Consider the following 24143-nt stretch of genomic DNA (forward strand, 5'->3'; position numbering starts at 1 on the left):
TGCAGCTGCTATAATGGATATTATACCTAGTACTGCAAAAGCTCTATCTCTTTATGTGAGGAAAGACAGAAAACTAGCTAATATACAGATTTCCAGAAGGAGAAAGAAACGTGTTTCTTGCCCACATAAAGAACGTTCAGCACATTTGTACACACGTGTCCAGGATGATTTGTCAGTGTGGAAGTTCAAAGTGCTCACACCAGATTCACTAAAAAATGTTCCTACATATACAGCAGGCATAGAAAATAACTGCATCTATATACTCACTGGGAATGAATAATTGTTTCTTTTCTATCAAGATTGCATGAAGAAAAGTAAGAGAAATATATCTCTGAATCTTTGCAGAAGAGCTGTTTCATGGTAATTTCCCATCCGTTGCAAGGTGGTGTGCTGGATCACCAGCAACAGAAGCACTGAAAAACGCTCAGTCGTCAGACCTGTTGTTTCTCTCATAATATAGGTGAGTTCCAGGTTTTAATCAACTTTGGGAGAAGGGCACTCTTGGAAGATCATCCCAGGTATTTTGATCACAGGCTAGTAATGAGCTTACAAAAATCTGTGAGGATCGTGTTAGGTTTTTTAAAGTTCTGTTTACCACCCGTGGCTGTTAATTCGCTGCATTTCCACTGAAGTATTTCCCTCTTTGCACATTCATCAAGGAAGGCTGCATTTGCCTAAATGGTTTAATTTGAAAATGGTTGTGCTAGTGCATGTGAAGTGCTCGCCAACTGACTATGTTTCTGGAGATCACTTTGTGCCCATGCCATGTCCTTCTGCCTTCCAAGTTGTTCTTAGTTCCTGCTTAGTGACTTCATGCTTTGTTGTGTTTACAGCCCTGGTGCAGATGACAACCGAGGTTGTCAGGAAAGTTCAGAATATCCAACGTACATTTCAAAAGTATTTTAGTTCATTGTTCTCCCCCTCCCTTCCATTTTCTGTTAGGGCAACAGGGGATATTCCTTAGCCCTACACAACTCCTTTGCTGCCCGCGTGCCCCTGCCCGTGCCACCCACCTGTGGGTGCAGCCCTGCGCCGCTGCTCTGCCGGCCACCCCGCAGGCAGCTGGGTCGCGCTCGCCTCTGTGCTCTGACGGTAGGTCCACAACAGCTTCACGAGGTGGGTCTTCCTCGTCTGACTGCCCCAGGAGCTCTTTAGGATGAATCAAGACACGGTATCAGGCTTACTTCATTTTAAAGTACCCATCCAGTTGCCAACTGTTTGCCTTAGGTGTCAGTAAGGACAAGGCTTCCCTCTCTTGTAACGGACCAAACCAAACAGAAAACCACACACTGACACAGCTTCCACCCTTGACTTTTCCCCTTGAAAGGGAGGCCAAGTAGCCAACAACCACCAACAGTAACATGTCCAAGAGCTTTTGGAAGGGAGGGAGCGCGTGCGTGTTGGCGTTAGTCTGCAAGGGGGAAATGCCTCCCCTAAACTGCCACCTGCAGAGGGGCCAGCTGGCTGCCACAGGCTGCTGCGCGCCAGTATTTCGCTGTTGCCATATAGATCAAAGTCTTATTAATTGGATTGTTCCCCCACAAGGTATGGCTAACCCCTTCTTTTAAAAATAAAGACCTCCCTTAGCTTTGTTTAAAAATATTTTCGTTCACAATCGAGACCTGAAGTCTTCGAGTAGGGGAAGGAGTAGCCTCCAATTCCCAAGTTCCAGTCTGAGCCCTCTGGCGAAGGAAATCGTTTGAAAAGACCCAAATCACTTAAAAATATAGAGGAGGAATTGCATATTCTGGGTGTGAGACTTAAAATAAATAAATAAAAAATTTCGTCAAACCGCAGGCTAGCAGAGTTTGGATTAAGGAAGAAAAAAATCCTGTTACAGATAAAGACTTTAAAAGATTTTTCTCAAAAATCTTAAGACCCTTTTGCGTTTTTTCTTTTTTAATCCTGTTTTTCTCCCCTTGTTCTCTGCCTTTCCAGACCCTGCATAAGCTAATCTGTGCGATACCCATGGCAACACCACGGGCAGTGCGAAGGACATAATGCTTTTGTGAGCGCTGCCATACTGCTCGCTTACATTTTGGCCCCAGACCCAGAATACTCACCAGCTTAGGAGGGCAAATCTACTCATAAGTGTTTCTGAATCTGCAAGTCCTAAAAAGCTAACGCTGTAAGGTTGCTGCAGACTATTTCTACTCTTCATGCCACCTAAATGCTATTAGCATCTGTGGGGTGAGAGAGGGTGAAGTGTGGCAACCAATTTGGCTTTCTCAGGTAGCCGACGTTCCCCACCTGTGCTGCCGTTTCCCACAGGTGGGGCAATTATGTGGGGAACAGCTGAAAGCAACCAACTCAGTCAGGGGCAACACACCTCCAAGCATGCACACCACATTACAATAAATAAAGGAGCTAAACTGGCCCTGGTGCAATTTCTCCTCCAGCTTGAATAAAAAAAATCCAAAGAGGAAAAGCAGGAGGAGAGAAGAAAGGTGCATGAGCAATGCACGTCTAGGAAACTCGACTCACGGGCAAGCAAAGGAGGTTTCTCCAGAGAGCTCTCCTTGGAGCCTGCTGCAGGCCGAGCAGCCAAGAGGAGCAGGGGAGCGATACAGAGATCTTAAAAAGGCACAGGAGGAACTGCTTTTGGTATGCGTGAAGAACGCTGGGAAAGGGCTTAAACAAAATTCCTGCTGATGTGTGTGCAGCAAAAATCCACCGCAGGTCTCCTGGGACAGACTTTGATGGCCTCTGCTTGGGAGCACAGCTCTCGTCGCCGCGCTTCTGCCTGGGAACTGCGTGCTGGCTCCTGAAGAGCCTCCCGCTTCATTTGGGCTTCGCTTTTGAGGAAAGCGTTAAACCTCTTAGTCTTCCAAATGTCAAAGCTAAGACATACAGTGTGAGTCAAGCTGGTGTAATTAATCTTTTTTTCCCCTCTTTTTTTTCTTTTTCCACCTACTCGGTAATGTCTAAGGCCTACATAACTTACCCCCTTAAAGTTACCAACTTTCACCAATATATGAAATTATTTATTATAGTTCATGTCTTCTCCTTAAGACATCACTGACACAGCTCCAAGGAGCAGTGGCGTTTCAGAACGTAAACCCCCGAGAGGAGTGTGTCTTGAGAAAGGAAACTAAATAGGATGGGGGCAGCTTTGTCTTGCTCTTTCCATCATGCCATTCATTTGCGTTTTCTCGTACCTGCTGAGAACCAGACGTGAATAAATAGCAGTCTCCTCACGTCAGTCACCAGTGTAACTCACGCACGTGTGCTGGGGGGCACCTAGCAGTTCTGTAACGGGGAGTGGGCTACAGTCTGGATGCACCCAGTCCTCGTGTGGCATATTTCCAACACATGAATGCCACGAGCAACTACAACCATGGCCACCGACTTTGATATTTCACGCTACTACACCTTGTTAAGTAATGCTACTGGATGCATAGGATGCATGGAAAACAGAGCAGTCCTGTCAGCTGCAAGCACGCTTGTAGCCGAAACTGGGGGATAAGGGGGCTTCTTACCCAGGGGAGTGCAAACAGGTCTCTGCACTCTCATATCGAAACAAAGTACCTGGAACTGACCTCGGGTTACGAGGACTGAACCTGTTCTAGCCTGGGTATACAGCTGCAGTGTCACAGTAGAACATTAGATAGGATCACATGCCAGGAGTGGTTCAAAGCCACAAAACCATCAGATATGAACTCTAGAATAAAGAAATAAACATTTTTGTTGTGGGACATTGGACTGTGTTCCCTGTGAGAAGTGCTACAGCAGGCAAAACAAATGCACAAGGAACGCTGTTTAAACAACATAGCCCTTCCCTAAACAGAGGCAACACATCCCACATTTAATTAAAAAGGGGAAGATTTTGGCAGGAACGCCACAGGGCTGTGAGAGGGTGGTGGTCCTCGCATCTAGGTGAGGGCTCTGGCTAGGGTTTGGTGCTCAGTGAAGACTTGACTCTGTGCTAGCACTGGAGTATCCCAGCCTGCACCTAAGATTTCATATTCAGGTAACTGGGGATCTTCCTTTGTCTTATTGCACAACAAACTCTTGCTGCTTTTAATTCTAACCTAGTTATTTGCTTATCATGTTACAATCTGGGGATTTGAATCTGAATTTGAATTTTAAAAACTTGACAGTTGGTATTGCGGGTAAAATTGTTGTTTCATCATTAAAGTCATTTATCAGATGCAATAATCGGAATTATATTGTGCTAATGACCTTTTATCTATAAAATCCCATTTGTCATGATCAGTGTTAGGATAATGTACACACTCAACTGCACAATACACATTCTGCATTTCCAAAATTTGCCGATAGCTGCTATTGCTACATCTGAAATAGCCAAATACGTTTCTTTACAAGACCACTGAAAGTTTTCCTACACTTTAATGAGCAGGATGCTCTCTGAACATCATACGCAGGTGATGAGATCTCGTGCTTTCCCCGCTCACGTATATGTCATTATTTAACCGTATCTGTTCTCTTTTGGATCTGTGTCTGCAAATCAGAAGCTGTTCCCATTCTCCAGCATCCTCCACTGAATTTTCAGGAATAAAAATGCATTTTAAAACATGCAATCCCACAGTAAAATGAAAATCTTCTCGTAATATTGTTTGCGAAATTGACAGCTCTACTTAACAGAAGCCATTAAATTATTTACAAAGTAGCAGCTGCTCTTGTACAAATATAGCCTTTTTGGGGCATGAAAAATAAACTAGTTGATAAGCGAGAGAGAAGCCGTTTGACTTCTCCTTTGTGTGCGGGGCATGGTATGCAGAGCCAATTCTGTACAATCTGATGTTTACAGAGCAATCGTCATGTCCGACCTCCTTAGGCAACAGGGACACAAGAAGCCTTTAAAACGCTGAAGCAAGCATTTAATCAGAACTCTTCATGCTGATCTTTGAAAAATTCAATAAGTTCAAAAAATGTAACTCCTTCTAAAGATAAAATACCAGTTTTTTGCTTCAGGAGTTGCAAATATATCCCAATGAACTCCAAGTGAACCACACAGACCTCAGGCATACTGTTGTGTTGTTTTTTTTTAAAAAAGTAAATCATAGAGATTTTCTGAACAGAACAATCAAGGGGGGCTGAAGAAATGCAAATGGTTAAGCAAAGTCAGTGCTATAAACCAGTATAGTTTAGTAATAACCCAAACAATCACACTTTTTTTGGGTTTTTTTAGGCATTTAAATTCTTTTCTGAATAACTATTTCCGTGTGAATGTTAATATTTTATTATGCATTAACTTGGCTTTTAAAATTTTTTATTTTGACCTGTTGAAATTGAGCTCTCATGCTTTTGTGTTTTGTTATTTGTTGTTTTTTTTTTCAAAAGGCAAATAACCGCTGCAGGAGGCGTGAGACTGAGCACGACCTCACACATTATCAAGTTGCTCCGCCTTAACTCTACTCCAGGTTTTCTCAAACTACATGAAAATTATTTCTAAAGCCACTGGGTAAAATCCTTTTGGTATCAAAATCAGTAGGAAATTCCATTGCTGACTTGAGTGTGGTCAGCTCTTTTATCTGGCTACAATTGTTCTCCTGAAAATGTCTTTCTAAATAAACAGATTCTAATAAAATTGTTTAGTTTCAACAAAGTCCTGCAGGGAAACCACACAGCTTTGTTTGTGCATGTGTAAAAATATAACTCTAAACATCTCCGCCTCTTTTGGTCTAGTTTTCCAGTTTATTTTTGCCTCGTTTTGTTAATTCCTAGTGCTGACATGTTTTCATTTGAAATTGTTGAAATATTACTTTTATAGTACTCTTAAAACTCATTGAGAACAGCTGTTACTGCTAAGAAAACTGGAAAAGGTACATTAAATCAGAATATCTCCCATTTGTGTTGTAATTTAACAATTTGATACCTGAGAAGATAAGGAACTTCAATCACTACCAGGCAGAAGCAGCCCTTAATGGCAGGTAACATGTCATTATTTCACCGGTTGGATGAATGGGCATATTAGCAGCATATTCACTAACAGGCACATTAGCAGCAGCAAAACTGTTTCAGTGGATGTGCCAGGAAATTTAAGAATTAAAATAAAAGTTATGTGACAAAACGAAAGGAGGAGTTAACATTTACAAAGAACAACTCTTTTTCTTCTTTCTCTCTTTTTTTCAGCGTAGACGGCTGTATTTCACTGAGCAGTCTGCAGCTTGCAGCCAAACCTGGCTTTAAAACTCTGCGAATGGAAATGCCAAGTCTTTACCAGCTCCGGCTGAGATTCAATCTCTTGTTACTCATTTGCTCTGCTAGAATCATACACAAAATTAAGCTAATCACTATATAGGCTGAAAAGCTCATTTTATATCTCCCTGGAGCCAGTCCTGAGGAACCACTCTAGCAGTGCCAACGTTATTTAAACAAACCAGGTGTATCTCACAGGGTGATCCAGATGTAGTACCACACTGTGATGGGTCACCAGCTGAAAGAGACCGAGTGACCAAGGATTTGCTTCAATTCCAGGCCCTTTCACTTCAAAGGCTTCACTAGTGTCCCAGCAATAGACAGCTTGCACCTCTAGATTTTCTCGGTTTCCCGGACCATCTGATGTTTGCCTTGGAATCAGGCAACAGCTGATGCACGTTAACCAGCTGCAGTGCCAAGGCGCAAGAGGAGCCACCTACGGCGGCTATTACTCGCTAATTACAGCAGGCAGAGAGAGGACATTCCTGGTGACTAGGCATTTTCTTTGTTCAGTAAGTGGTACTTTAGACCAGGTCTTTTTTTGCTCTTCCCCGCCCCCCCATTTTAAGTGACTATCTAGAAATACCTGTTCTAAAAGAAAGCTGGGCAAAAGCTGCCAGTGAGCGGAGACATCTGGTTGGGGTGAAGGCTGCAGCACTGAAAACGTGGGTGCAACGCTCCAGAACATCTCAGTGAAAGCTCAGGGAAGACCTGATTACTCTTAAGTGATGCTCTAGAGACTCCACAGAGGCAAAAGCGCCTCTGGCATTGCAAGCCCCAACCCACAACGGGCAAAGCAGGCGCTGCTGAACTTGCGTGTTCCTTCAGCTGCTCTTCATGACGCCTGTGTACGGGGCACACCCTCTGCTTGGCACCTCCAGCCCATGGACCAAGCGTCTCTGCTCCTGGCTTCTGCCCTCTGGGCATCCAGAGCAGGGAGATGTGCCGGCTAGACTGGAGGCAGGTAGGCTCAGGGGAGAAGAAAACCATTTCAGGGGGTTAATTGAAAGAGAAATACATCTGCAAACACAGGATGCAGAAGGGAAGCCTGCAAATAAATGCTGCCAGCTGGAAGCTGGCCAAACTGATAAAGCAGAAAAGAAATTGAGGGTTAAATGTTTTGGATGCTGAAGGCCTGGAGTTCAAAAAGGAGCTCAAGGAAACTCCCAGCCACCAAGTCCATACAAAAAAGCTGTAGGCAAACATACGCCTTCTGCAGGACAGCTGTACCCCAAACAGAGTTTCCAAAAGTGAATGGTTCGGACCAACTGTTAAGGGACATCTTTTAGCACCTGGGAGATCCTGTGCAAGGGAAGAAGATGCCCACAGGTGAGCAATGGCTGAGAGCAGAAGGGGCTGCTTTCCCCAGGGAAATGGATGAAAAGTGCATCTGCCCGCACTGGGTGGAAGAACAATGTGTAGCTGGGGATGTGTTTTCATTGCTTGGTGGGAAGGGGCAGAAGGGAGCTGCTCCTCCAGGCCAGGAGGTGTGGGAAACCTCACAAGGCCGGGGGGTCACCCTGCCTTCCCTGAGGCATCCTGCCCACGTCAGGAGGGGGGGTACTGTACCTGATGGCAACCCAGTTTTCAACAGGTATGTAAGGATCGAGGGACTGCAACTAGAAATTCCTGCCTAAATCCCAGGGAGAAAACACCATTAAAAGGATGCTTCCTTTTCCAAAGAAAATCTATTTCAGGTCTGCGTGGGCTACTGTTTTCTAGCAGTGGGCTGGGGTAGGAAAGCCACCTTTTTCCACTGGACCAGGAAGGTGTACTCAAAACAGAGGATGGGACAACCGGTGATGCGTCCCTCTGACACAACACTCTCTGCGCCAGGCCCTTCTGGTGGTTTCACAAGGACCCTGTGTTTCCAGCACCGACCCTCCCCTAGAGGCTATACAACAAGACCACCCTGGTATTCAGACAGACTATTTTTAAAATCAGCTGAGGTCAGAGTCTTTTACAAACAAGGTCTGCATCGTGCTCCCAGGCTACAGCGGGGTACGAGAGCAGCACGAGGACAGCAAGGCATGGCTGGTAACACTAAGGCTCTCAGTGCAGGAATTGCATTTACAGGTGGGAAAGTCCTGGTTGTAGTATCAACACTTCTTGAGCAGGTGCATAACTATGCCATAGTGCTGGAGCAAGGCTAGAGTTCAAGAGTTAGCTAATTGTATCTCTCTCAAAAAGGAATTGCCTCAGACCAGTTAATTTGTCAAGATAACGAATTGCAGCAATTCTCCTCATTTGGAGCTGGGCCACTAACACTGATCTGAACTGTATTTAAACTCTTGATGACAGAGACTGAAAAAGATATTGCAATACTGGAGGTACAGGTTCCTAAAGCAAAACTGCATGTACAGCTGGAGTTGAGAGGCAGCAAGGGCATGCGAGTACACATCCTGCATATCCCTTAGATATGAAGAAATTCCCTGGGGCACCGACTCTGGTGCCTGGGCAGGCAGAGTTCATCTTGAATCTTCGGGAGTGACTGAGGTCCAAAAAGGATAATATAGTACCCATCAAGTCTCAATTTCTGCAATATGAGATAACACGAGCAGAATTTTTATCTCTTCCCTTCTAAAAAAAAGAAACAGACCCCAACAGTACTGATTGGAAGTTACTGAAGGTTTTCTGGTAGCCACAAGAAAACCCCCTCCACGGCGCTGATGCTGTGACTCTCACGGCGCTGCATTCTCCCAAGCCCCAGGTCACCGCTGCGTCTTTCCTTTCTGTGCAGCAGTAGACATGAGCAAGTTTGGAGGAGAGGAAAAGCAGAAGAAAGCTTCAGTAAAAATGCAGGTTTAGCCCAATGACTGTCCTGAAAGTAAAGCAACAGCATCAGGCAAAATGAAATGATATATGCTCCTGTGCCAGACCTGCTCCTCTCGCTGCCAGGTGTTCCTTCCCCCGCAAGAGAAACGTGGACCAGAATAAATCCTGTATGTTGACTAAGGGAACAGAAAAGAATCAGGGATGAGCATCCCCGAAGGATGCTCCAGACATGCTTAAATTGGGGAGCAGGGCCAACTTTCCCTGGGCTTCACTGGAGCGTCCCTCCAAAGCATCCAGGACATAGCCTCTGCTGCTACTGGCATCTCCTATGAGTGGAGCAGGACACCTGGAAGCCTCTTCCATTTGTGCTCCATCAGGGCTTTCTGGTGTTAGAAAAAGCCAGAATGTTTTCAGAAATTATTTCATGCTATGAGGTTAAGCAGAAATAATGTCAGCTAAAGACAGGGAAGTATGCATGACCTTTGACAATGACAACGCGACTCTTGCCTCGCATTGGCACACCCTCTCCGGGAAAAGGATGCACTGAGAACAAAACTGGTTGTTGATGACTGTGCAACTAAATCAGTACCTTAAAAAGCATCAACGTGAGGAATTAGCCAGACAGCTCGCTTCAGAATATTCCTGCTGAACGGTCTGCTTAGGAATGAAATGACTTTCTCACGTTATTCAGAATAATCATTCTCTCTACCTGTCCACTTAATTTAGAAAAGCAAAGTGGCTTTTATTTTGGAATAAGTGCATCCACAGGCAGAGTTCTTTCAAAACAGCTAATCTGGTCATTGCCACATGTAAACAAGCCCTTATAAATTGATGGGGATGGTAAAGAACTAGTGAAGGTATGGCCCAGGACTTCTTACTCAATTTGCAAGCACTTAGTTAGACCTATCTTCCTCAGGGCTAATATGGTGATCAACAGAGCTTACAAGAGAGCCAGGTTCAATTTAAACAACATAGTCATATGTTTGAAGAAGAAATGAGCTTTTGAAAACCGTCTCCTCCAGTTCCAAGTCTACCTGGCTTGAGTCGATCCTCACTTTTTAAGAACCACAGTCAAGTAGTAATCTAGGATGTAGCAGATCTCAGAAGTGTTGATCGACCATAAGGTTGGGTGGAAGGCTGGTAGAGAGGTTCAGGAGCCTGCAGGCTCCTCTAGAACAAGCGAGTGACTGGTAAAGGGTAACTTTATGTTGCTTGCAGCTACTTTCTTGGCTTTGGCTGCACTACAAATGTCTTGCTGTGCGCAGACTGCAGAGGCTTAAATGTTAAGGTAGAACATTATAGAAAGCACAGATCTTTGCAGGATGGGTTATGCCATACTGTGCAATAGGCAGGGTGCTTATCTGTTTTTGTTCCCAAGAGTTTGCTGCTGCTGGAGCGCTCCTGGGAAAGCAAGGGCCGTCTCAGGCTGGAAATCTGGGCTGAGGTTGCTCCGACTGTGTTTGTGGTGGCTTAGGGCATGTGTCCACACAGCGTGGCAACGGCAAGAGCTATGTGGGAGATGCAAAGTGACCTAGTTCAGCACCCCTAATTCCTGCAGCTGTGCTAGCTGCTCCGTCCTGTGCAAGTGTGAAGTGAACCAAATACCAGTCACGTTAGAGACTGACCTTGTTTTCTTAGAGAAACCCATGTAAAAATGGATATAACAACACTCTTGACACTTACCTCACAGGATGTTGTGAAGCTTAATTAAATGTGCGCAAAAGCATTTTGAGATCCTTAGATGAAAGATGTTTTTATAAATGCAAATTATAATAATTACGGCTAGTAACCACCATCAACTACTGAAACAATTAATTCAGGTTGCCACAGGCCATCACAACAACGTGTGCAAAGAGGCATCAGCCATTTAATGACATATATGCTGCGTGAGAACTCAAAGCCTTAAAAATGCTGTAAACAAAGAGGAAACAACTAGACACTCGGGGCTTGCTCCTTCCGCGTGTGTTGGTTGGAAGTTTCCTCTACGATTTCCATCACCCTTGTGTTTGCATCACGACTCGTCCCCAAGGAGAAGAGCCCACCTTAAAGACTGCATCAGTGGGATCATTTAAAGCCCCTACGATTTTTATATTTAACATTGCAAGGATATGGAAAATGACTGCAAGTAGCTTGGCTCACAGAAGCAGGGAAATAAATAAATATAACTCTGTTTTTTGTTAATTCTCCCTCGCACCCCCCAGCCCAGCCTGCTTTGGCTACAGGGTATTATCGAGCCAACTTTCCAAGGGCGAAAACAAAAGCGAAGCAATCAAGATGTGTCTGGCCGAATAGTTGAAGGCCCAGTGCACACATTTAGTTGACAACTGACTGAAATCTGAACCATTTTGCTCAGCCTTTCTTGTTGCTTCAAACCTGATTTGGGCTTAAATAGCTAAAAGCTACAGGTGTTTAAATGCTCTCCCTTGTCAGCAGAACAGCCTCATCAGACATGGTCTGAGGATGTGGTCAGACTGGAAGGGATATCCAAAGACCCCACAGGTGAATCCCAAAGAGCATGCTAGCCCACCTGTGCCCCTCAGGCTTATTTCCTTGCTCGCCTTTAAAGACGAAAATTCAGAAGAGTAGTAGTTACTAAGCACCCAACTTACCAAAGCAATTAGGCTAAATGCACTGCAGCTAGAAATTTAAGCAATGCACTGAATTTAATTTGAGAATTCATGGTCATAAGACTGAAACCTTTAACATTTAACCTAGCAGCAAATTAAATCAGCTTTCTGATCAAGCGAAAAATTCTATGCTATTGAAGTTTGAAAGTGTGAAGCACACACTTATTAAAAGGAGGTTTTTTCTTTTTCTTTTAATGAAGAAAAACTTGGGACCAGTTAGTTGCCTAATCCAAGTAATGGAAAAATGGGACTCCTATCTGTATATAAAGCCCAAATTACAAAACAGTATTGCTTTCTGGCCTCTGCCAGACTCATGTGCTCATAGTCAGTGGGTTTCACAGAAAAAAATGTTACTCAAGCTGGAAGGTTGTATAGACTAAACTTACTCCAACATCAATGAGCTTAATACCTTCAGAGTTTAACAGGAGCTAGCTTTCCATGTACCAACATTGAAAGTGCTCATGGTTTTTTCAGTCCCTTTAAAAATACTGACTTTCTAGAGTACCTTTTGTGCTTTCAGAATTAGGATACGAAGTCAGGAATTACTTGGATAAGTAATTTCATAACTTCACATAAAATGAGGGCCAAGTTTTTATGGGGTCTGGGTGTATGCGTGTGTATCTGCTTAGAAAATTAGCAACACCGGTGCAATGGACAGAAAACACTACACAGTAGGAACCAACACGTTATTTTAAACCTACAAAGTCTGAAACTTTAGAGTGATGTGTATACATGCAAGTTGTGTGTTTGCACATGCAGGCACACATCTATGCACACCCACAACATGCATACTGACATCCAGCTGCTAAGCTCTCTCAGTGACACTTGCCCAGTGCTCTGTTCAGTGTCTCTCGGCTAAATCCTATGACAGGAGATAAAACTTGGATGCATTTTCTAAATGTACCTCAAGGCACTAGGACATAAAAGAAGCTGGGGTATTAGAGCACGTCTTGTTTTAACCATCTCTGGAGCACCCTGACCAACACTTTACAAGAAAGGTGTGGCTAACAAAGCCACCGGAGCAGACACAGGGGCAGGTCCAGCGGCCGTCACCCCCGCGGCCAGGCTGGCTGACACCACCGGGCATGGCAGGTGCCCAAAGGCTTTAAAAGCCGATGTGACCCTATCGGCATCTGAAAACCCCAGCTGAGGGGTTGACACCTTCCTTCCCACCCCCGACCATCAGAAGAGACTAATTTAGAGGGAAAATATAAAATTTTGGGAAGGGGAAACACTACGCTTCGTACGCTGTTTTGAAGGGGAAATGCAACCTTGTAAAAACAGCAGGTTTTTCATTCCCAGGCTGTTCCTTCCACTCCCTGGGAAGATCTTCATCTGACTGGTACCCTTCAATTACAGACTGGCATGAATACCAGAGTGGTTTGTTGGGTTTTTTAACCTCATGGAGGCAGTTTACACTACGCGCTGCCTTCTGCAAACACAAATACTTTCTCCCTGCCTATTTAAATAAACTCCGTCAGCAGGAGCAGCGGCTGCGGATGCCGCTTGGGAAGCTCAGAGCCCTGGAGGGAGCTGTGGGCAGCTCCCGGTGTTGCCTGTGCTTCTGAAGGTAACCAGGAGGAAAATCCATGGGAAGCGATGCAAAAAGCTGATGGCTGATGCCAGGGAAAAAAAATCACCATGGCTCCTGCTGGAGTCCCCTCACTGCCCCATTCCATTCCCTTTCTTGCTCCTCTTCTCATTGAAGTAGACAACAGGAGTCTGGAGATAAGATTCTGTCTCAGACAGATGCTCACCTTTTCAGAAAAAAAACCATTGTTTTTTTTTAAGAGAAGGTAATTAACCTGGTCTGCATTCTCTGATATCTGTTGAATACAGCATTGCTTGTCAGCCACTCCTTTCATTGCTCAAAGTGCATTTATTATCCATGGAAAGCAATTAATGTTCAATAGGGAAAGTTTGCCCTTACAAAGCATCTTTCCACATTCCTGCATCGCTGCAGCAATCTTTTTCTTTCCCTGCATGCCAGCACCAGTCCTCACCCAGCCGTGCATCACCCAGAGATGTTTACTGTCTTCCTGAGCTACTGCTGCAGCTCTGCCTCTTCTCTGACTTCAGGTGGAAACTCTTCCTTGCGCTTTTCGTTTGGTGGGATGTTTTTGGACTGGTTTAGGCTGCAGATGGGAACTCGGCCCACTGCAGGGAGAAGGGATCAGTCAGAGCTCAATCCTCACCTTGATCCTTTCTGATCCCTAAGGAGCGGCCTGGAGCAATACTCCCTCTGCAAGACCAGTGCTCAGCTTACAACAGGCTTACAGCTCTCTGCTGCTTTCAGGTCTACTGATGTTTTTCAGGTCTACAGTCATCTACTACTGATGATTTTGCTTCAAAATCAGCAAAATTACCTTCGGACACACCTAAACTAATTCTGGGTGAGAGCGCCATGTGAGCAAGCTGTGCACCGCCGCCCAGCCGGCATCTTCGCCTGCACCCTCTGCACCACCAACAAGGAGAAGAACCTGGCCTGAAACCACATGTAAAAATAAGGAGCAGTTTAATTTGTATTTCTGAAGCCAAAATAGATGTGCAGGATAGCAGGAACTTTCAAGCCTCCACCAGTACCATTATAAAGATCAGTGCTAACTGGAACAGTACAAAGCAAAAGAGTGGAAGGATGCAAGTACACTGAAGTATAGGAGACAGCTTTCTAAGCAAGCTGAGTAGCATAAGGAGTGGAAGAACATCATCGTGGCAACTCTTAATATGAAAATAGTCAAGGATTACTTCACAATCTTGCATTAGCAGGTGGCTGGAGCCATTTAATCAGGCATCTTTTCTGTTCCTAATGCCTATAATTATCCATTATAAAGACAAGGTCAAATTGGCACATGAGACTTTTCCTTCCCCACCCCCAACCTGAATGCGGGCAGGGCTACCAAATTTTGGGAGTCCTTGATGTGGCAGAGAGAACTACAGCTATCCACCTCAGGGAACTGTAGCGGAGATGGCACCTGAGGATCCTTGCCCTGGCCGGCATTACTCTGGGCTGCGCGGTGCACGCTTAGGACTAACCACTCCTGTGTCGTGCAGTTACTAGAAAACTGGAAGTAGCTAAAAGAAAAGCCAGCACGCTCAGATGCTTATCACAGCAGCATGGTGCTACTCAAGATGTAAACATCAATATACAAGTACTTGAGATAGTCTCAATACTAGAGGCAACTTAAGAATATTTTTTAAATTAACTTCCTTCTGTAAATACTTTCTTTCCCCAACCTGATTTTTATTTTACAACTGTACTAACTTTCAAAACTCCCATGTAACCAAAACCTGTTTGCTACCTTTGCCATCTCATTTTGGGAAGTGCCTGAAACTTTGTTTAAAAACAACTGCAAACTCCTTGACGTATGTCATGTTTCTTCATCATGCATACCACTGATACACCAGAATAAGGTAGCATTTCAGACACAAAAAGTGCTTTAAAACTAGTTTTTAAGTCTTTACACCCATTTCTTCTGAATGAGTGGAACTTTTAGTTGTTTTTCTAATAGAGTATTTTAACCAACTTGTGTAGGACCCAACTGTAAGCATCGATATTAGCAAGGATCAACTCAGATGAGTCATTTAACATTTGCATATGGGCAAAGCAGTTTACCTCCTGCAGACAGCAAATTACTAATAGTATTGACTGTTTCTTTCGCCCCCAAACAGGGTATCAGATCAGTGTGTGCAGAAGCTCTTGTCCTGGTTTTGTAAATATTACAGTTCTTTGACAACTGCAGCACCAGGAACCTGAGACACACTGAATGAAATGCAGACAGGCTTATCTGTTAGTAAATAACTTCTATTAGGTGATGGAAAAACCTGAAATAAAATGTTTCTTGCTTTCTTCAACCTTCTGCCTCTCAGTTGCATGCTGCATTTTCCCTGAGACGAAAAGGAGAAGTTGAGGATGGGGTGGTACCCCTGCACACCCCAGAACAGCCCTTTGTGTATGATGGTTGTTGTCACACTGACACCTAATGGCAGATACGAACTAGAGTATTACGGCTGATTTCCCTGGGGTTGTTTTTGCCCTATATTGTAAAAATGCCTTCAAATTATACAAAATAAGCGAGCTTAGAAAAAGGACTTCCCCTGGCTGTGTGGTCATCCTCTGGGAGGGCAGCGCTGGAAACACGCCACCGGTGGGGAGAAGCTGAGGGCACGGTGCTGGAGGAGCACAAGAGCGAGGGGCTGCGGCGCGGGACTCGGATGCTGCCGTAGGAATGGGCAGCCTGGCGCAGAGAGCTCACACAGTGTTCCCCAAAGGAAAAAAAGAGCACTGCAGGCTAAAATGAGCTGGCCAAACGCATCCAGTAGGCTGGTGATGGCCGGGAAGGTCCAATTCTTCCAGACCCTGACGGGCTGCGTTGTTTCTGATCCCAATGAGTGGGCAGCCAAGCTCTCTGACACACAAAGGAATAGGTTGGGATGGTGTAGTTGATAATGATATATGAAAATAAGCTCATGCTTCCTTCAGGGATTTTTGAGGAAACAAGGAATTTTTCCAGAATATTTTACTGTTAAAATTCTGTTTATTCCGGTGATCAGAGTAGAGTACTGTGGTCCCAACTCTTCCCTTACAAACCTAAGAAGCAACAGCAGCACAGTCAGCAGGACGATCTGGGCTTACGCTGCAGCAGACTATGCCCACACAGGCTCCAGATCCATGGCTGTGGGCCAAACATCTCGCCATTTGGTGGCTAGAAGCGAGGGTCTAAGGTAAGCACTTTGTAGCTGTTTTCCTTTGGCCATAATGCATCCTATATAGTAAAATAAATAATTAATTGCAGCCATGATCTTTCATCTGGTTAATAAAGGTTTGCATTATATAGGCAGAGGTGTGGTGAAATTTAGCAATGAACTTCAAATGATGATTCAGGAGAAGTTCAGAACTGGTCCCAAATTTTTCCTTCCATGGGTTATGTGGTGTGGTCTGGCGGTGAGCTCACGTGAGGCTCCTGATGGCTCAGGAGCAGCAACGCTTCCAGGTGACGTAAGATCATGTCCTGGGGTTATTCTGCAAGGTCTCTGGGATGGCCCCAGCACCTGCTCTTCATCTGGTGCGCCTCAGGTGTGTTTGGGTACCTTCAGGGGGTATTTTCAGCAAAGGAAATGACTAAATTTAGCAGAGGTGTATGAATAACCATAGTAAGTCGTAGCAGAAGTTAGGTTACAGGAAGGAAAAAACATAAGCCAGCAGCTGTTATGAAACGATGTTATATTTTTGAGAAAACTAGAAGTCATGCATGGGTTTTTAACACAATTCTACAGGAAAGAATACTGTCTTCCACGTTCCTTTACAGCAAAAATTTTAAAACGATCAGTTAAGTGCTTAATCCATGGGATCTAATTTATGTGAGAACTACACCCTGACTTTTTACTGATCTTGTGGTAGACAAGGACTCAAAGCTGAGCCCAGAGCCACCACGGGTGAAGGGTGGCGAGAAATTCCTGGTGACTCCTGCCACGGGCTGCTCTCGAGAGCATGGAGCCTCCGTGCTGGCACCAGCCGCGGCCTTGCAGACAGGTTTGAAAGGGATCACTTTAAATGTGGGCAAGGGTGGGGAAGCTGCGCCCTCCCAGAGGGCAGAGGAGAAGCAGGGACAGGGGTGCTGGGCAGCCCGAGCTCCTGGCCAGGGCGGGCGTTACAGCCAGGCTGGGAGGGCAGGAGGCAGAAAGCAAGTGGCTCTTGCGTCTTTGGTTATCGTAAAGATGAAATGGTGGGACTCTGGCAGTGTACCTGCAGAAAGTAACTAATTAAAGTGATCACTACACACGCTTATAAGCTATTATTAATGATATCTTTTCGTCATATTATAATATTTTTCCATTTCATAACATCAGCATTGCAGAGATAACCAATGCTGCCTCACCATCTATTTTTAAGACTGAATTTTACGGTCTGAAATCTAGCATGATTCAAGACTTCTGGTATCTTGAACGCTGTGAAAAATATTATTGAAGGGCAGATATTACTCATGCACAGGTTCAGGAGTCGCAGCAGTCTCATGGCACTGAGATTTAAAGTAAAAATAAGTCTCGGTACAGACTAACTAACAGGAAGGATATTTAGGGAAAAGATATTTGAAAAAGCTGAAATGAAATACAGAGTATATGCTGAGGGCAGAAAAAAAGTCGTTAGTTCTGGCTGTACTTACTGCCTTGTATTAGGCACTGTTGATCAGTTTTTCACCAATACTTTTTCTTAAATAGCCCATCTCCTTTCTTCTGGCCAAGTCTAGCACTTCAGAAAGTGCAAGACTGACAACAGCAATGGGTGAAAAGCTTATTCTTGGGCCCTGCTGTGCTTTTCCCCACTGCTTTCCTCAGCGATACCCTGATTAGAATGTCACCAGCCCTGAGACAGGATTTTAACAGGGAACTTGGTTTTGTTAGGCTGCAAGCATTCAACAAGAACGAACATCAGGTCATCAAACACCTTGGCTTTTGTTGCGGGAGTTTCTCAGGGGTGAACTGTCAAGCAGCCTCTTGTGCAGGAGTCTTTGCAGGAAAACAGCCTCGACCTCTGATTTTGCCCTGGGCAGTTCCATGGCATCCCCACGGAAGAGCCTGTGGTGTGGCTGGGAAGCGTAGTGAAAGTGGAGGCAATACATAAATAGTCCTTCAAGGTTTTTGTTTGATCAGAAGCCAGACGTGCAAAGGTTCTCCTATTTACAAGAGCTGGTCCTTCTGAGCACAGGAATCTACAGCCTTCTCTGGATGTTGACTACGCTCTACCTGATCACTGCTTCTAAAACTCACCCACGTGGGGAACATTCTGGGGATAATTCTTCAGTAGGCCATTATAAAAAGACTTAACACTGAAATATTACAATCGAACGTTAAATGGACACCTTGCATCAGCCCACCATTATACCTCTTTTCCAATTCCTCTGCTGTCATACCACTGATGTGATGAATTGCAGCCTGTCACATCACGTTACATTACACAGAACAAACAGGACAAAACACATACCAACTGCCAGGCAAATATGTGTTTGCCAACTCTTTTCAGTGCGTAGAAATGCAATTGGCGAATTCCCTATCAGAAAACGAGAGGCTCAAGGATGGCTCTAGGGTGTGCGAGACAAACATGCCTCTGACACACCGTGAACATACAGATACGCAGCTCTCAGCCAGCTACAGCAATTATGAAAACAACTCCTGCTGTGATTATTTCTTGTTCTTTCAGAAAAAAAGCAGCAGTGGGTTCTGTGGCTGCTGATGTCATGAAGCAAAATAAAAATACGTATTAATTAATCTAGTGCCCGTGTTCAGATTTGGAGCTATTTTTATGACTGGCCAGATTTTGGCTGTGTATGTGTAAATATAACACCCACTTATGTACGCACACACGTGCATACTATGAGATGTGTGAATATACATTATGTGGCTTTTTAACTGCAGCCTTTTAGCCTACATGTGGGCCTTTTGAAGCTAATGGGAGATTTACCAGGGGCTTTTTCACAGAGCTGTAGGCAAGACTGGAATCCAGAACATATGAATATTATACTATAATGTTATAGTGTAAATCAACTAGTTTGACCTACAGTGAATTAGAGGCCATTAAATTGCATCCAGGTATCCTACACTGAGCAAGAAAAACTTGTGTTTGACTAATGCATAAATTGTATTTGGCTAAAACATATTTCCCAGAAAGGTATTAATTTAGTCTCCATGCAAAGACACTTTCTGTGCATCAATTTCTTTGACAGTTTGTTTCAACAGTTATTTTAACTATGTGTGCTTTTTATTTAAATTGACTTTGGTCTGTGGAATCAGTGCTGAGAAGTTAAATTCCTACTTAAATTCCTAGCTGCAATGTCAACGGATACTTGAGTACTGACTTGCTTCTCTTTACTGCAATGGCATGCTATGGGCATCCCTTCGAGATCTTTTATGCTCAACTACTCTTTATCATGTAACAACCTCAACCAAGGAACATCTCTGTGAATTGTTTTCACTTTTGTAACTTACTTCTTGATATGTTGAGAAAATAAGTTCTTTACTTGGTAATTAGTGTCATCCATTCTCTACTGTGTACGTGCATGAACTTTACTGGAGGTTATAGGGATATGGTGGAAATATACTGGAAAGATCTGAGATGAGAGACCTCACATCCCTTGCAATAACCTAATTGTACATAGAATAAATACAGATCAGAAACAGACAACGCCTTTCAATTTTCAGAGTTTGGAAATACTGTAATTTTTTTGTTTATAAACCAGTCATAGTATGTGGCTATTGATACAAAAAAATATAACCCCCTAAAGCTGGCTCTTCCGTTTACTGTTCTTTCTTTTTTAGTACTCGTCACATCATTTAAAATGAAGGCAAAAGATGGTTAATCTATGACTTCTTGGAAAGACTTTTTTGTATTAAATAGGGTATAATTTTACTGCTGATAGATACAACAAAATAGGAGGATCATTACAATTAAAATATTAAAGGAGAATATTGTCTTCATTTTAGGAATATAATGGTGCTTTTTAAATTATGTTCTATAGTGGGCAAGAATGTCATGATAAAGAAGGGGGGGGAAATGGAATGCCATGATTATTCTAAAGCTTGACACAAAACTATAAATCTCTTTCAAGTGAAGATACACAGATCTCTGAGTAGACCTCTGCAGCTAAGCAAACCAGCTAGCCTTTGATGTACTTATAATTATTAGGAGCTGAGGATTATGTCTTTAGGCAAAGCTGTCTAGCAGTGAGAAGGTATAGATCAAAACTGACATCATGACACAAGCAAGTGGAGAGGTGAGATGAGGTGGAGCCAAAAATAGTTTGGCATTACTATAGACCTTAAGTAAAACAAACAACTCCACTTCTCGAAAAGAACACAAGGAGGGGAACAATCAGTGCCTGTAACCTCTCAATAGAGTAAAATCCTCACGACTAGCTGGAAAATTAAAAATGTAATTAAGAAAAAGCTAAACATCAGAATAAAGAAGAAGATTCAGCAGATCCACTTAGTTGTATGGGAATGTACTGTTCCACTCCCAATGAGGCAGGTATGCCAGGGCATGAATTCAGAGCTACCACTGCAATAGGCTTCCACGCCATGAGCACTGGGCACCACTGGCTCCTCCTGAAACCAGGGGCCTCAAGCAGCCTACATCAAGGACAGCACCCTTCCAGACCAGGCTTTTTGTCATTTTTTTGTAGAGGGCAGGGGTTCTGGTAATGCCAGGCCTTCACATGAGCCTGTTACTTGCTAAAATCTGCATCCAAAGCCCACTGAAGATGGCAGAAATTCTTTCGCTGTGTTTAGCGGGCTCTGTATCAAATGTCGTGTGTGGCTTAATGTGTGCCGGAGTGTGTACACATGAGCACAGTTAAATAATTTCAAATTACTATGGATCTTCAAAGACAGTCATCTTGTGTGGCACAAAATTAAAAAAGTGCTTGTGGAAACTAATTTCTTGCCATAGGTTAACTGCCAATCATACTTAAAAACATTTTTCATTAAAAAATGTTCTTCTGGCTCTCTGGGGAAAAAGTCACATTATTAGCAAAATAAAAGCAAAGGATTTGATTCCAGAGGTGTTGATTGACTTAAACCGAAAATCTAAGTAAATAAATAGGAGATCTAACACTTAAACTGAAGGAGCAGAGCTCCAAAAAACTGTAGCATAAACAGCGTCTCCTGAGTCTTTCCAGATCACAGCTCACCTCTGTATTGGATGATACCTTTTAAGCACGCCACAAACATGTTACGCAGTGAAATAAAAACCATGCCCCGAAATAAAAGGCTAAGATTCTCAGTTAACTTGAAACCTGATAGCAAGAGAAAGATGTGTGTGCCAAGGAAGTGCAGGGAGTGAAGGGGCTTTGTCATCAGTGTCAGAGAGAGGGCGGGAGGGTAAGGAAGAAGCCTATTGCTTGATAGATGAGTCATTATGGATCGGAAGAGGAACAAATGTTAGCAACCAGGCTAACGCAGGGCCAGAGAAGGTTACAAAAACAGGGGGACAATTCTAAACCTGGCCTTGAAATACATGTGGGCTTACCAGGACTATCAGGAATAGAGGAAGATCTGAGCAAATCACAAGTGATTTGGAGGTGGCAGACTGTATGCAAGACCAGGCTGGCGTCTCAGGCGCACCATACAGAAGACAAAACACTATAAGGTGTCATTATTAATTATCACAAAGAACAGGTAAGCCATTCCATATAGAATACTATGACAGAACTAAGAAGTAGTTAATAAATTCTCCACTTAAGGTTCAAACCGGCAATGTCCCTTGCCAGTAAGGTGAAACATTTAGGGCCCTATATTTTGCATGTCATTTTATGAACAGTGTGGGAAACTAGACCTCAGCCTCTGTGAGAACTGATAAGATTTCCTATCTCACTTGCAAACATTATGGAATATTTCCAGAAATGTTTTAAAGTTCAAATTTAAATGGAAAAACCTCAAGTGCTTTCACGAGACATTACTGAACCACCAAAACGCTAGTCAATCCCATCTAGCATTTCTGTACAATACAATTATCTCAACATCAGTGTTTTTATTAAGATATCTCTGTTAGAAATGTTGCCTAAACATTGGTGTTACTAATATTCTGAATTTAACTCTAAGTAGCAATACAAGGTTTCCCAATTTGCCTTTCAACCACGCAGCAGTTATCTGTCTTGTCACAACACGAATCCCTTTTGGGTGAAAGCTATTGATTTGAAGGTTAAAATCATCTTGCTAGGCCCTAATGTAATTTGTTGGAAGTTGGCCTTGGGAAACTTTCTGACACTGACTACATATGCTCTTCGTTGGATATTCATTGAGCAATGATGTCTGAAAGGCTGAGCTCTTCACCTCCGTGATCATCATTAGTTATGGCATTTCCCAACAGGCTGTGCCATGTCAGTTCTTTGCAACTCAAGTTTTACATTAGCAACCCACAGTTTACAGCACCGAACAGACGCGCTCTTCCACCACGGGCAACGTTGTTCCAGGAGTGTATATGCCAGGTTACACCCATAAACAGAACTTTTATTATAATATTATAATAAATGTTGTTGATACTGAAGAGAGTCCTCTTTCTTTTAATCAAGCAAAATGAGGTGCACAGCATATATTTTAGGCAAGGCTAAATGAGAACTCCCTGACCTCGTTAAGGAGCTCATAGATCTTCTGCAGAAATAATTCAACAGAAAATCTTTGGCAGAGGAAACCACAATATCTGTGGTCACGGGTCTGGTGATCAAATGGGAGCGGGCAAAGAGGAGACAGCTAATGAAGACTCTGAGATGAACGGTACCATTACTTCAATCTTCTCATGCCTCAAGATGCATTTTCACAAGCTGTCAAACATAAAATCTTAGGAGAATAATTTTCTTTAGAAGATTTTAATCAGTTGAACAAAATAGCTGATTCTGCCAAAACCATAGCTGGGAACAGGTACCTGACACCTCATCTTGCTCAGCAATGTTCTCACCAAGGTACTCTGCTCTGAAGGGCTACAGGTGTTTTTACCCATGCACCCAGATGTTCTGAGCTTTGAGGGTGACTTCTTCAAAATGGTGTATAGCAAACCAAAATCAGACGACGAACGGAGAAGAGCTAAAATTCAGAAAATTCTAAAATAATAAATCTATCTTTTGTTTTACCTTGACACAAATCTTGATATATGTGAGGAATCTATCAGTGCTTATAGAACTCTGGATGACATCTATACATTTCAGCTGAAATTATATTGTCATTCTACGTTATTTGTAGGAGCTTGAAACTTTTCCAGAAGTCTGAGTTTGAAATATATTATGTTTGAAGTGAGCCCTGTACACAAAAATATCTTGACAAATTAAATCTATCTGGGGCAAGATGGAGCACTCTTAAGGGCTTGGGAATCAGCCAGGAGCACTGACTCATGTTATTTTCAAATAACAAATTTCAAATAGTGTTGAGCTAAGTTTTGGGGATGGGCTAGCTCAAGAAATATCATCAGATGTTGATATACGAGAATGATCCACATTTGTACTATTTAGGACCAAATACTGTAATATGTATATTAAATACGCTGTAGAGAGGCCTGATGTGATCTAGGGAGTTGTTCAGCATAACTTGGGACCTGCAGCACTTATTGCATCTTGTTGCCTCTGTTTGCTGAGGATGCAGCCTTCTCGTAGAAGCCTGAAGTGGGTGCTCAAGAAGTCTGGGGTTTGCTCCGGGAACGTGACTCCACGAACTGAGCGGCTGAAAGCCCCAGAGAGCAGGGACGAGATGAAGAGGACTGCGCCTGGGAGGCAGAGACTTGTTTGAAACTGCATTTTAAAGCTTCTGGCTCTGGCATGAGTTTTTCTCCCCCTCTCAAAATGTTAGATAAATATAGTAATTTACACCTAAAGCACTTGTTATTTTTTGTTTTCACTGGGTCCATAAAGTTTGTGCCTTGCGACACTTTTTTGCTAACAACAGCTTATGAAACAAAAACATCATCACGAAAGGACATTGGAATAAAGTATAACAAAACAAAACCTGTGGCTGGGATTTCGCATGTTTAAGGTGAGATTCAATCTGCAGTGAAACAAACTCATGGGAGATCCCTGTTTATTTTCATATAAAATGAATTGGATG

General features: G+C 43.4%; 1 protein-coding gene across 3 annotated transcripts in view; it reads right to left on the reverse strand.

The window, feature by feature from the left end:
• WDPCP (WD repeat containing planar cell polarity effector) overlaps window positions 1-24143 on the reverse strand; it is a 103968-nt gene that overhangs the window by 14831 nt on the left and 64994 nt on the right. For all 3 annotated transcript variants that reach the window (XM_027779835.2, XM_055811029.1, XM_027779837.2), the window contains one exon: window positions 1014-1149. In XM_027779835.2, the coding sequence (XP_027635636.1) occupies window positions 1014-1149 (136 nt within the window). The remainder of the gene's footprint in view (window positions 1-1013; window positions 1150-24143) is intronic.

The sequence above is a fragment of the Falco peregrinus genome, chromosome 7 (genome assembly GCF_023634155.1).
Source record: "Falco peregrinus isolate bFalPer1 chromosome 7, bFalPer1.pri, whole genome shotgun sequence".
NCBI lineage: Eukaryota > Metazoa > Chordata > Aves > Falconiformes > Falconidae > Falco > Falco peregrinus.